This window comes from Mauremys mutica, chromosome 7 (genome assembly GCF_020497125.1).
Source record: "Mauremys mutica isolate MM-2020 ecotype Southern chromosome 7, ASM2049712v1, whole genome shotgun sequence".
NCBI lineage: Eukaryota > Metazoa > Chordata > Testudines > Geoemydidae > Mauremys > Mauremys mutica.
The window spans coordinates 36506201-36520581 of record NC_059078.1 but is presented as its reverse complement, the minus strand read 5'-3'; the positions used below and the strand labels follow the sequence as shown (position 1 = coordinate 36520581).

General features: G+C 41.0%; 1 protein-coding gene across 4 annotated transcripts in view; it reads right to left on the bottom strand.

The window, feature by feature from the left end:
* The window catches only part of IQSEC1 (IQ motif and Sec7 domain ArfGEF 1), a 688386-nt gene that overhangs the window by 22595 nt on the left and 651410 nt on the right, over nt 1-14381 (bottom strand). For all 4 annotated transcript variants that reach the window (XM_045024040.1, XM_045024037.1, XM_045024038.1 and 1 more), the window contains 4 exons: nt 11671-11810; nt 9744-9773; nt 7085-7210; nt 2527-2626 (listed from right to left, as the gene is read on the bottom strand). In XM_045024040.1, coding sequence (XP_044879975.1) covers nt 2527-2626; nt 7085-7210; nt 9744-9773; nt 11671-11810 — 396 coding nt within the window. The remainder of the gene's footprint in view (nt 1-2526; nt 2627-7084; nt 7211-9743; nt 9774-11670; nt 11811-14381) is intronic.

Here is a 14381-nt window from a genome sequence, read left to right as displayed (position 1 = left end):
TGCAACATGCAGATTTACTGGATGGATTGATATTGGTTACTTGCATGCTCTACGGGCCCTGCAGTACTTTGAGTTAGTCTCCTCTTACCCACAGGAGTGTAAGAGAATATGAATTTCACAGGTTATAGGGGACTAGACTTTCTCTTCCCCTTCGGATGTACTGTTTGCACATTCTGAGCTCTTTGCCCATAAATAATAGCTTATACACAGGTTAGCTGCACACTTTGGTTTTAAACTTCTTTGGAAAACTACTTTTATTTTGACAGTTTTAAAAAAACTTTTCTTTCCAACAAGGAAATGGGTTAATACAAGCACACTTCAGGGCTATGAGCGTGACTGATGCTGTTGACTAATGTGCAGGATCTTTGAAGGATGGACACATCATCCTCTTTGGTGGGTTTGCTCCTTCCCTTTAAGAAGCCACCACAAGGCTTCTCCCATATGGGGACTTAGAGGGTTCCATTCTGTCTTCCCTCCTGCTCATTGTGCCTGCACTTCTGCAAGAGGCGATACATAGTGAGATGGCTTGGGCTGCAGCAGCATCAGTCTGTGGGTGGCAATCAGAGCTATGTCTAATTTCCACCGACTCCAAGATACCATAAGTCTTTATGTTTATACGGAAATGAGGCTGTGGAGAAGAGGTTTACTGATAGCAAAAGGCATGGTGAAGCGTCTCTAGGATTGGGCTAAGTCAGTAAGTGTGCCCTCTATTGAAGTATGTCTGATCTTTGCCAGCGTAGTTTGCAGTTGAAGTTATGTTAGATCTGTAGCTGCTTCTGGATGCCCAGGTGACAGCAGAGGCAGACACCTATTTTCATCTATGACCAAGCTGTAAATGTTCCTATCTGATGTGGACTGTACCTGAGTAAGTCATGCCTTTGTAACCTCACAGCTAGGATTATAGCAATAAACCGTAATTGTAACCCCTTTAAAAATCACCCGGATTCTTCAGCTCATGTAAAATACACCAACTTGTTTCTTTATTTGGATGAGCCATTTGAGCATGTGACCTCATTTTCAGGGGTTATGGAAATGGCAGGCAAGGAGCACCTTGGCGAAACCAGAAACTATCGTACCACTGAACCACACTGGATTTGTTACGCAGTTCAAGGTTTTGGCTATTATCTATAAAGCCACACATGGTCTGTGTGCAAAATGTCAGAGAAACCACTGATGTCCGATAGAAACAGCTATGCCTGCTGCTAGATTGCTATTGCTATTGATTTCTGGGGTTCAACTCTCCAGGAGCAGTGGCAAGATATTCATATGGCTGTCTCCTGGAGATTGAGTATGGTACATCTGACAGGTGAAGCATTTAAATTACCCTGGGAACACCTGGGGACAGGAGATGCAGGTTTTTAAACACAAAAACTTCATCTAACTATTGTGATAGACCCAGGCCAGTTGGGAACAGCAGAGTAGTAGAAGGGAGATATACTGGCCACTGGATAAGCACTTTTCTGTTCCCTGAGTGACCAGAGCAGGGGCTGCGCCAGACTAATGAGAACACCTGACTCCAATTAACCTGCTAAGAGTCAGGTGACGTTGTTAAGCACCTGACTCTAATTAAGGCCCCTCTGATGCTATAAAAGGGCTCACTCCAGTCATGCCAAAGGGAGCCAGAGGAGAGGAAGTGCGTGTGAGGAACTGGGAGCAAGAGGTGTGCAAGAAGCCAAGAATGAATAGGCATACTGCTGGAGGACTGAGAAGTACAAGCATTATCAGACATCAGGAGGAAGGTCCGGTGGTGAGGACAAAGGTGGTGTTGGGAGGAGGCCATGGGGAAGTAGCCCAGGGAATTGTAGCTGTCGTGTAGCTGTTCCAGGAGGCACTTTAGACAGCTGCAGTCCACAGGGCCCTGGGCTGGAACCCAGAGTAGAGAGTGGGCCCGGGTTCCCCCCAAACCTCCCAACTCCTGATTAAACATAGGAGGAATTGACCTAGACTGTGGCTTCTACCAGAGGGGAAGGTCTCTGGGCTGTTTCCCAACCCACAGGGTGAATCTGTGAGGCGAGCAAATCTGCCAATAAGCGCAGGACCCACCAAGGTAGAGGAGGAACTTTGTCACACTATATTTTGTATTTATATTTTAATTATGCAAGTACCCTAGGTACTGAGTTGAGTTATAAATCAGTAAAGATATTAAATAAACAAACGTGGCTGAGAGACTGTTTTACACAAAAGCAGCAAAGTGTCCTGTGGCACCTTATAGACTAACAGACGTAATCTGTGTCTCAGTCATTATTTAGAACTACATGTCTGTTAATTGCAGCTGAAGATCAGAAAAGGATACACCATAATTTGTCCTCACTGCATTCAGAAACACCATTCTGAGCCAGATGTGATGCCTATCCTTAAGCTAGAAGTCTCTCAACATTCCTGCTATTTTCAAAGAGCATCTTGTATTTAACTCTAGGGCTAGTTCCAGCACATACTGACTTCACTCCTAGACCCAAGAAACTGATGGGCAGCTCTTCATTCTGATATCAGAAAACTATATGGAGAAAAACAGAGAAAAAGACTTACACTGATTCTCAAAAAGAAGAACTTGCATTCCATAGAGGGAAAAGGACTGTCGAAAACTGTACGTGACCGAATTCTTCTTCTTTTGAAAGATCTTGGTGACCTGAAAATATCAATTAAAAAAACCCAGACAAAATAAGAATGTGTTCTTTGATCTGAACATCAGTGGAAAGTATTCAACTATAATAGTGAAACAATTCTATACACACTACTTTAATTACTCTTGGTACTGGCATATCAGAAATAGATATATATTTTACCCAAAGACAGCTTCCAGTCTGCAATACAGTAACTATTTGCTACTTTTGCTTTTTCCCCCCCACCCCCCTGCACTGGAACTGGTCTATTGGGATATGAATCTACAACCTTTGCTTGCAGAAAGATAAACAAGGCTTGAAAAATGTACATGACCCCTACCACCGAGAGGGCTTGGGGTGAAAATATCTGTGTTACCATATCTCCCAAGGCCACTGCCCCTAAATCTTAAAGAAATGAAACAATTACATATTGTTTATTGAATGTAATTTAAAAATATGTCATTCAACAGAAACTTGCTATGTCTCCTGCCTTTCCTTCCATCCTTGATCAGAGTTTATCTTTTAGTTATTTTCAGACTGTTCTCTCTCCCTCTAACCTCTTACTTCTTTCTCTGCCACATAGTTGTTTGTCTCTCCTACTCCTCCCAAAATCTCTCAGTACTTGACTCCCTTCTATTACCTTATTCTATCAGCCTCTTCCCTCCCTCTGCCACCCTCCACTCTCATTCCTATTCACTCCCTCTCTTACTCCTCATATGTAGGGCTTGAGAGGTTTACCAGACACTTAGGGTATGTCTAAACAGATTACACGAGTGAGCTTCTAAGCTACTTCTGCCACCTCCCTCCCGAGGCTTCAGAGCCAGAGCTCCAGTTTGAGTCGCAACTTCAAAGCGCTTCTACACAGATATTTTTAGAGAGCTAGCGTGAGCTCTGCCACCTCAAGTCTGTCGACCCAGGCTGAGAGGCTCACTTCCACAGACTGTGTAGATTTATCCAAAATAGCTCAAGGACTAAACCACACACTAGTCCAAGAGCTACTCTCAGATAAAAAACTGAACTAACTCACAGGGACAGTGGTAGGATTCCCAGTGTGTGGTCTGTGGGATTATCTTTTGTAGCCTCCCGCTAGGAGGTGTCTGATAAGTCTGAAGCATGCATCCCTTCTGGCTACTAGACAGCAGAAGGAGCTTTTCCTCTCTCTGTCCTCTGTGCTACAATGAGATTGCAGAGAGGCAGAACAGGGCACAGGCCTGGAACTCAGGAGATCTGGATTCTACTCTGGGATCTATTGCTGACCTGCTGTGTGACCTTGGCCATGTCTCTTCACCTTCCACTGCCTCAGATTCTCCTCCTGCCCTTGGTCTCTCTTGTCCAATTAGACTGTGTTTGTACAGCACTTACTACACTGGAACCCTGATTTTGACTGAGGCCTCTAGGCACTAAAGAAATACAAACAAACAACATCTAATAACTTGCTCTTCAGTGTCTGTTTTTGGGACCTCCTCCACCGTGACTAGATCCTCCCTCTGCTGCAGCTCACAGCTTGCTCAAGTTGTGGCAGAATAAAATTGACTCAGTTCTTGTAATTTTAACTTCTGGATATAGAGTTCCCCATTTGCACCACTGATAACTAACGAGATTCTGGCCAGTTTTCACTCTGATACAATTTGGCAAAGCTATTAGCATCAGACTAAGGGAGACAAAACACAGACTGTTTGCAGAGGATGACAATATTGCATTGATTTACACTCATGATCGCATTTGGATTTGAAGGTAAGCCTGCCTTGTTCAAGCCCTGAGTAAGAGTACAAATTATAAATAATGAGCAGGCAATGCACCTTTATGTTATCACTCACAACAAAATATGGCATACAATATCCAACCAACTTAATTCTCCAGGTAAAAATCAAAATACATTCAGACTACAAAGTACTACAGGTGTTCCTGTTTTTGAAAGTAATTCAAGAAAATGCTTCCAAGCTATCACTCCTTTTATTTGTATTTTTAAAAACACTGGGTCAAGCTAAATGTATGCTGGGAAGGAAAATCAACTGTAAAATGTATTTCAACATACTCAACTTATATTCAAGGGAATAGACACGTCTGGATCATAACACATTAACTGAACACAGATCAAGAGCCAAGTGTAATTATCCTTTCCTGTTTTATCTCAATAGCTAGATGAGCCTTTTTTGAAACAGGTAAACTAGAACTATCACAAATATTTTCTGCAACAATAAACTATTGTACCAAACCACTTTCTTATAACCAATAGTAGTAACGAGAAAGAATCTTCAGGTTTCAAAGAAAATCACAGAATTGTAGGACTGGAAGGGACCTCGAGAGGTCATCTAATCCAGTTCCCTACACTCATGGCAGGACTAAGTATTATCTAGACCATTCCTGACAGGTGTTTGTCTAACCTGCTCTTAAAAATTTCCAATGATGGATATTCCACAGCCTCCCTGGGAACTTATTCCAGTGCTTAACCACCCTGACAGTTAGGAAGTTTTTCTTAACGTACATCCTAAACTGCCCCTGCTGCAATTTATACCCATTGTTTCTTGTCCTATTCTCAGAGGTTAAGGAGAACAATTTTTCTCCCTCCTCCTTGTAACAGCCTTTTATCTACTTGATTAAATATATATTTAGGAGGATTATCAGTGATTATGCACAAGGCTACGTTTTAGTCACAGGTATTTTTAGTAAAAGTCATGGACAGGTCATAATAATAATAATAATAATAATTGGAGATATACCAATCTCCTAGAACTGGAAGGGACCTTGAAAGGTCATCAAGTCCAGCCCCCTGCCTTCACTAGCAGGACCAATAAACATGACCTGTCCATGACTTGTACTATATACCCCCTGACTAAATCTCGGGTGTTCTGGGGGGCTTTTAGGGTGCTAAGGGGCACCTGGGCTACTGGCGCTGGGGGAGCTCCATGGTGCCCGCTGGTGCTCGTGGGGGATGCTGGGGAGGGGTGCTCCAGGGTGCCTGCTGGAGCTCAGGGGTGGGGGGCCAGCTGTGACCGGCGCTGCCAGTGCTGGCAGGGGCCGGCCCAGGAACACCGCCTCCAGTGCTGCTGGTGGGGGGTGCCCCAGGACCGCCGCTGTTGCAGGGGGTGGAGTGGTGCGACTGGCTCCAGGGCTGCCCGAGCGGCTCTGGGGTCAGGCACACCTGCAGGCTGCAGAAGTCACAGAGGTCCCAGAAAGTCATGGAATCCGTGACTTCCGTGACAGACTCGCAGCCTTAATTATGAACAGTTGGACATAAACTCTTTCTAGACTATTGAGGATCAAGGTCATATTCACGGGCCACTAGAACACAATTTGGATTTTAAATAGTATCTCCAATTTTATCCATGACTCTTATTTTTTAAATGCATTTGAATTATAAAAATCCAGTCTCCTGTCTCATGCACTGGGTGTCCATCCTACAAATAAATCAAACAGTGCGCAATACAAAACAAAGAGTTCTCAGCCCATCTTGACTCAAACAACTACTAACCAGCTAAAGCTAGATAATAAAAATAACCCAAAGCCGTGGCTGGTATCCCTTACCAAAGGCCTGGGGGAAAATGATAGGCTTAGATGTAATGAGGTATTAATGATATTCATGCAAGCAATACATAGCCATAAGAACATGCTTTTTTCCCTGTAGATTTGCTAGAACTGATTTAATTTATTATAAGGATAAACTCAATTAGTAGAACTCAATTTCTAAAATTCAACATATTTGCACAGATATACTCACTGCTCAGACAAGAACTTCCCTTTGTAAACTAAACTCTTTTGTTTCCTCCAAGGGATGTGTATGTGTGCATATGGGATGGGAAGGGGAACCTATGCTGCAGATAACTGGAGGATACAAAATCCTTAGTTTACAGCTGTTTAAATCCAGATCCATAACACCGTCCCTCTTAACACATATGGCCTCTTGGGTTTTCAGTGCCCTGATTCCCATGGAAATCAATGGGAGTTCAAAGCACCAAGCTCCGTCTAGATAGTGCTCAGCTCCAGGAAGGACCAAAGGCAAGATTTTTAAAGGTATTTAGGTGCCTAAAGATGCACCTACATGCATAATTCCCACTGAAATCAATAGAAATTAGGCACCTAGGCACTTCTGAAAGTCCTGCTAGGTGCCACCTACATCTTCGGTACCCCAATACCTTTAAAAGTCTGGCCCCCAGCCTTTAGCAAGATCTGCAAAACATTTGCATTTTAGAAAGCTGGACCTTATAAGCAAGAAAAACATCATCATGTCCCAGAAAACCTGGTTGATAGTGCTAGTAAAGCCTTCAACCATGGTGCCAAAAATATGATAAGACTATCAGGACAAAGGCTAAGCTGTCCTCCTCTAAGCAAAGATAAACAAATGAATGGCAGCAGAAATCTAGCAATGAAAATATAGTTTTCTACACACTTCTTAGTATACTTAGGAAGTCTCTCTACTTATCAGAATTTGTGTGCTAATAAAAGCTTATCTTAAAAAAAATACCATTGTATCTGAAAATACATACCACAAGGAGGTCATTAAATAAAAATATTTCTCGCTGGTGCAGACCAAGCTTCTGAGGTTTATTTGGGTCTGGAACTTCAAACAACCTACAGTAGCAAACAAGTCTCCGGTGGGGTAAAGAGAGAACCTATGGTATACAGAAAAGTACAATGCTGATCTCAGTTAATAAGGAGTATCTTTCTTGCCTGAATTCTTTATGATTATGCTAATACTTCTAATATCGTTAGTTCTTTAAGACCAATAGTAGACTGTTTTTCATCAAAGGATGAACAATATAACAACACAGATATATCTGCTGCAAAGTTGCAACAGATCCACAACATAATGAAATCATTAAGTCAGATATTCTGTAGGGACTTGTATCCTGCACATTGAAGCCAATGGGAGTTTTGCTACTGACTTCAATAGGAGCAAGAGCAATCCTTAGTTTATATAGCTATAAAACATTGAGTAAAATAAAGCAGAAAGTGTGATCACAAAGCAAAGTGTTTCCATTTTGCTGCACACTTTTAAATATCTAATACCAAATAACAGGGGATGCAAAATTATTTCACCTTTTATCAGATGGTGAATACACCAGGCTTTGGTGTTTTGTTTTGTTTTTTGTTTGTTTTTTAATTGTTTAATTCAATCTGTACATTTGTGACATCAAGGCAAGGTGGCATGCACATCAGGAAAAAGTAAATGCATTTTCAGTCTGACTTCTTTTCTAATGCTGATAAGAAAACCGATAATAACTTCCCGCTTTCTTCCTTGAAACATTCCTGCCTACAACATCTACAGAAAATAGTTATTCTGAACCTACTGAGACTTCATGTCTTTCAAATGCAAATAAGATTATTCTGCCAATCATATTAAAAAGGGATGTTTTAAATTTATATTTTCATGTAAAAGCATAGAATATTCCTTTGCACCTAGACTTGTTTTTCTTATTTTAAATGAACTATTTTATTACATCCTCTGATTCTGTATGGGAACAGTATGGTTTATTAGGCCAAGGAAGCTGAAAAGCAGAGATTATTAGTAAGTACACACTATTCCTTTAAATCAGTGGTTCTCAAAACTTGTTCATGGCCTATATTTTAATATAGAAACTGATACATGTTATTTCATTGGGTGAAATCCTGGCCTTATTAAAATCAATGAGATTTTTGCCACTGATACCAATCGTGCCAGAATTTCACCCCCAATACCCCTGTGGCATTGTATTAATTATGGACCTTATTTTCCTGGGGTTTTTGCCAGGGGAGGACAGTTTTAAAACCTGGCTAATGCTCTACAGGAATTGGCTGGCAGAGAATGCTAGAGAAAAGGTGCTGAATCAGTTTTCCCTCGAGGTCACCCCGCCCACTTTTGGTGCTGGACGAGCTGTCATGGGCTCCCACCAGACAGGGTTTAGAGGTGGGTTATGCTGCTGCATTTCCCCCGTCTCCAGACAGACTTACTTCCCCTTGGGGCTGGCTGCCTGGCATCTGCCACTGCAAGATGACAGACTGTAAGGAGTAAATTGAGCCTAATTAATGTAGAGTTAACTACAGTGAGACCTACATATGGAATTTAACTGAAAGGAAAATGTATTCATTCTTAATCAACAGAAGAGTCCTCCAGAGCATTTCCATAGTCTGCAGGCATTTCTAAACAAACACCTAGGAAGTACTAATAGATACTTTATTAGACTATGAAACAAAGCTTTCCACCACTCTAACAAGGCTTCCACGTTGACTGCTCATGCAAGGACAGCAGGAGGCAAGCAGATTAAAAGCAATGCAAGTGAGAAGTAATGGGGAAGTACATTCTCTGGATCATCCTAAGGTAAAATATTAATGCAAAGGAAAATGATCATAATAAAAAAAACCATTAAGAGTCAAATTTGTAAAATGACATCTAATCTTTTGACAGAAGGTGCTACGTTATAAACACAGTACAAAGCTAAGTCAGGTGATGGGGAATTAGCATTTATATTTGCTTTTCACTGCCTTAAAATAAATTTTTTAAAACGGTTTTTACTATTATTGGCAACACTAGCCTGAGATTAAAATAAGTGGAACACTTCATAAGGAGATTCAATTTTAAGAATATAATTGAATTTGTGTCGGACTTCAATTTATATGCCTGTTGTACTCATCTACTTTTGAAAAAAGAGCTGCAAATTAATTGGCAATATCCTCCTAGGAAACAAACAACAAATACTGAAACATACAAGGAATGGTTGATAAAGTGAGAGCTAGGTGATAGGGCATGCCTTTTGGAGCAGAATCAATGCAATTTTCATTTTTGTATAGGGCACCCTAGATAGCCTGGTGATAATTTGCATTAGTAATGCACAAATAAAAAGAGAACATGCGAAAAAACAAAACCTAAAAAACTCTAGGCAATGAATTACAAACGAACTACACAAAGAAAATTTTTTAATTCTTAGCTAATCTTTATACCTTAGAGCATGAACTAACTTCTGCAGGAAGTGTTGGCATGTTTTTGCTAAGTCAACAGTGAGAAAGGTTTGCTTAAAAGATAAATCAACTGAAAGAAGCCTACATTTTGAGAAAGTCAAAAATACAGCAGAAAAATATTAGTGTTAGTAAGGGATAATCCTGAATATTAAACTGCTTCTGATTAATGTGGTTCATAAAGCATGAATCAATATGAAAAGAAATACCTACACAACCAAGTCCATGATGCAGAGATCCAATCTACAGTAGAAAGACACATACAAGTTTGTTAAACTTCAGAGAAACACAGTACTGTATCATAGAAAGTAAATACTTCATGGTCTTACTATGAGTGAATGCCTATAAAGTAAAATAGGTGGCTATTTCCCACATTTTCTTTCACACAGTAAAAAAAATTCTCATCAAATGCACCTGATTCTATGAAAAACCACTGCTTCCGGAAAGGCTGTTAATTGTCCCTAACTCCATTGACTGCATGGGCTCAGCACACTGCAAGATCAAGCCCTGTGTCTGGAATGCTATGTGCCTGAACCAGACAGGAGCAGACATACATATGTTACTGTCAACTGAAAGTTTTATATGACAGTAAATATGACACCACCTCTCCCCCCCCGAAACACTTACTATAGAACAGTCAAGAAGTTTTTCCATTCCCCCTTAAGCATATGGTGTAAGACACTATTAGCTTTTTCATATTTGGTGACACCTTCCCACAGTTCTTCCAGGGGGTCTTCAGTTCTCCCTCATGCCCTAATTCCCCCGCACTGGAAATAGGAAACAGGATCTAATCCATATTTTTCTGTGATATGCTTTAAACCAACTGGGATAGTCTCAAGTTCGATAAATAATACTTAGCACCAATCTTCAAAGTTCTTTACAAATAATTGGGCAAATCTTGAGATCCTTCCTCAGCTTCTAATCTGTCCTTACTCACCTAAAATGCCCTATGGCAGGTAACAAGCTGAAACTCAAATGGGAAACAAGGATCCATTAAAAACTGCAGCACAACCTCAGGAATCAGCTGATTGAGGTATGGGAGTTAGAAGGTTTGGGTTCTACTTCCAGCTTTATCACAGATCTCCTATGTGACTTTAGGCAAGTCATTTTCAAAAGGCGCCCAACATGAGAAACCCGGGGGCCTGACTTTCAGAAGTGTTGAGTACCAGGAGCCCCATTGACTTCAGCTGCAGGTTTGGGGGGGAATCCAAAAACCAAGGCACCCCAAATTAGTGGACATTTTTGAAAATGTTGACATGAATTTCTGTGCCTCAGTTGCCTCATTTCTAAAAAGGGGATTAAAAATACTTCCCTTCCACACAGGGATGTTGTGAAGAGAAATTAATTCATGATCGTGAAGCACTTAAAAGATCCCTGGATAGAAATCAATGGCTAAATAGAAAACAGTCAGAATCATACTCAGCACTTTTGTGAACTAAGTAAATATTATTATCCCGTTCCTATAGCTAAAGAACCTGAGGAAGAGGAGTTAAGTGAATTGCGAAAGCCTAGAGAGGGAGGGAGCAAGTGTCAGAACCAGCATTAGAACTCAAGAGAACCTGGTTCCCAGATTGTCTCTTAGACCATAAGATTACATCAGTCTCTGATACTGATCACCTCTCTTTTAAACACTGGCTTGTACAGCCTGTTTTAAGAAGGAGGAAATACTGACATCACTAAAATCTTTAATTAAAGGTAGAAAAACGTATTTCAGCTTTATAAGACATCACTTTGCAGCAACATGCTCCAGTCCTTTTGAAATATAATCACAGAAGATGATTAAAATGCAGACATTTCAGGGCCAAAGTTCAGGATTGAAACTAACAGGGAGAATATGTGGGTAAAACAGATACATTTTATCATCTTTATTTTAAAAAAATGTAATATTCATAACCTCACCATGCACAGATGTGCACTACCATCCAGGCTAGAGTGCAGAGAAATGTTCACTTGCTTAGTGAAAATTATGAAAACAAGGCCATGTTTGTAGCAATTTTATTACATTGACATACTTCTCATATTTTGTCATTGTCCTGTCCAATTTATATTTACCCAAAGCCTCAGGTATGAGCATCCCTTGCTCTGCAACTCTCAGTCATATGGCATAATCAGCTTAAGTTTCAGTGCAAAATTAACTTACTGGTTTCTTTCCTACAATGAGTTTTTCGACCTTTTGGACCTGGGATACATGATCCTCGTTTGTCTTCAGTTCCCGTTTGCGGATTCGCTCGTATATTCCAATCAGCATCTCTCGTGGGATATCTTCACCATCATCTACGCCTGCAGAAACCAACAGAACTCATTACCACTTTGGCTTACAATGACCTGACTAGTAAACAGTGGCTCCTCTCCACACTTACAGCTCAATAATGTGGGCTTCTTAGCAAGAACAAGGTAAGGACACATGTACTGTTTGTTTACCTTACTGACCATAAAGAAGGTGTTGCCTTGTTTATATGGATTGATGATATACCTGTTAATCTAAGTAATTCTGTTCCATGACCTAATGTAGTCAAATAATCTTCCAGCCAACAAGTAGTTGTGGGAGTCTAAGCCCTTTTCTTATTCACTGTCATTTTGCCAATCTTACAGAAGAAGAAAACACTGTTATATATTAAAAAAATAAAGTGTTAACTTTCACCCCCTCATCGCCACCATACATCCACCAATTGAAATATTTTAATTGTCAATTATACTTTTGATTATTTTTTTTAAATTACTATAGCAAAATTTGCCCACAACAAGAGTAATTCCCCAAGCAAACCTTCATAGCTACTAAGGCAGATGAAAACAAAAAAAACAAAACAAAACCCACTGTCTTAAAGTTTAAGTGAATTTAATGCAGATGAATGTTACCAGATAATGCTCTTGGACACTAAATTCTATCTTTGTCCCCAGAACAGGATCGCATAGGGTGGAACCAGTGCAACCATTCCAATCTGCCTCACCAATGCTCCTCAGCCCTGACCTGCTCTACAGGCAAAATGGGAGTGCAGTCTTTGTGTCCATTCAGTCCTTGGCCTCTCTGTGGAGACTACCAGCAAGGATGCCGATCAAACAATGTGAATTGTGGTGATGGTTTTGGTGACGTTGACACTTGTCTAGCAGGAAGGGAATGAGCACCCTGAGCACCTCATTCTGCAAGCTGACCTGCCCGGGTAGGTTGACTGTTGCACCAACACACAGTCCCAGGGAGTCTGACTCATTTCACAAAAGCTGCTTAACAGTTTTCACATTCTAGTGACTTTCGGTCCTCAGCTGGATTTGAACTAGTGAACCAGAAGTTCTGTATCCCACACCCCAGATCAAATACTTTTCTCTCCCATTTTTAATGAAACTTTTCATTTGTCATAGCCAGATATCTTATACAAATCAAACTAATAATACACGTTATTCTCTCTCTCACCCATCTCATTTGCTAGATCTTTTACCATAATTAATAACTATTATCCAGTCTGAGATGACGTTAGACATCTATCATACAAGTGTGCTGGTTAATGATTAAAATAATTTTAGCTAATCATTTCTTGTTTTAATATTAATTTTAAGAGAATGCAGTTTATTCTAGAAGAGCATTTTACACTAGTCCACATCAGTCTTGTTATTATGCTGTTTTAATTTTTAATATTGAATAATTATTGTGAGTATTCTAACAAGTGTGACAGAATCCTGGAAGCTGCTCCTGAATTCCTAACTTTCATGGACAGAATCCAAATACATCTTTTGCACATCAAATCTGGTGAGTGATTAAAAGCAGGGGACCTCAAACATTTTAACACAGGCTGGACCACATCTTAACAGGTATCTCCCCTCCCATTCATGATCACCTTCTTTCCCATTTGCAAACACATAACATCCCTGTGGCAACTACAGCAATTGCTTACATAAGTAGCCTGATGACAGTATTTAATCTTTTCTTAGCAGCTGGCAGCAAGGGGGAGCTTGCACCACGCGAGCAGCTGCAAATGCTCCACAGACCACAGCTGAAGACCCATTCACTAAAAGTTAGGAACAATATAGCCTAGTAGACTACTCTCTATGCAGGGGCGGCTCTAGGGATTTTGCCGCCCCAAGCACGGCAGGCAGGCTGCCTCCATCGGTTTGCCTGCGGAGGGTCCGCTAGTCCCACAGCTTCGGCGGACCTCCCGCAGGCGTCCGCCGAAGCCGTGGGACCAGCGGACCCTCCGCAGGCAAACCGCCGGAGGCAGCCTGCCTGCCGCCCTCGCAGCGCCGGCACAGCGCCCCCCCGCGGCTTGCCGCCCCAAGCACGCACTTGGCGTGCTGGGGCCTGGAGCCGCCCCTGTCTCTATGACAAAAGTTATACATAAAAAGCGATAGTAGGGATCCAGTAAGAGGGAGTCTCTAGAAGCACTCTAGCTCTGATAAAACAGTCAAGAACATAGCTGTTAAAGGGCTATAAAAGGTAGAAGTATTGGGCCATTTTCAACCTTATTCTTTTGTAGACTTTTAACTAAAATGACAATACTTAATTTAATCTTGTTTAGCTTGCACCCTACACTAAAATGTCTGCCAAGGATAGCATGTGATATGGATTTACAGGGAACAAAATGGACAAATGACACTTTCATTGTCAAGATCTGAAATTCCAGAATGCATCAGCATCTGTGACTTAATCAGCATCAAGATGAACCAACTGCATCCGTAGATATGAATAATTCAGACAGTTGCCAAAGTCTGGCCAGTAGCCCCTAATGAACTCCACTGCCCTCTTCCTGCCATGCAGATAACTACTCTGTGCTATGGAGGAAAAGGTGTGTGGTTTTTTTGTTTTTGTTTTTTTTAAAACAGCCAGTATCTTTGTGCTTACTGCCGCATAGCTCATGTGTCTGG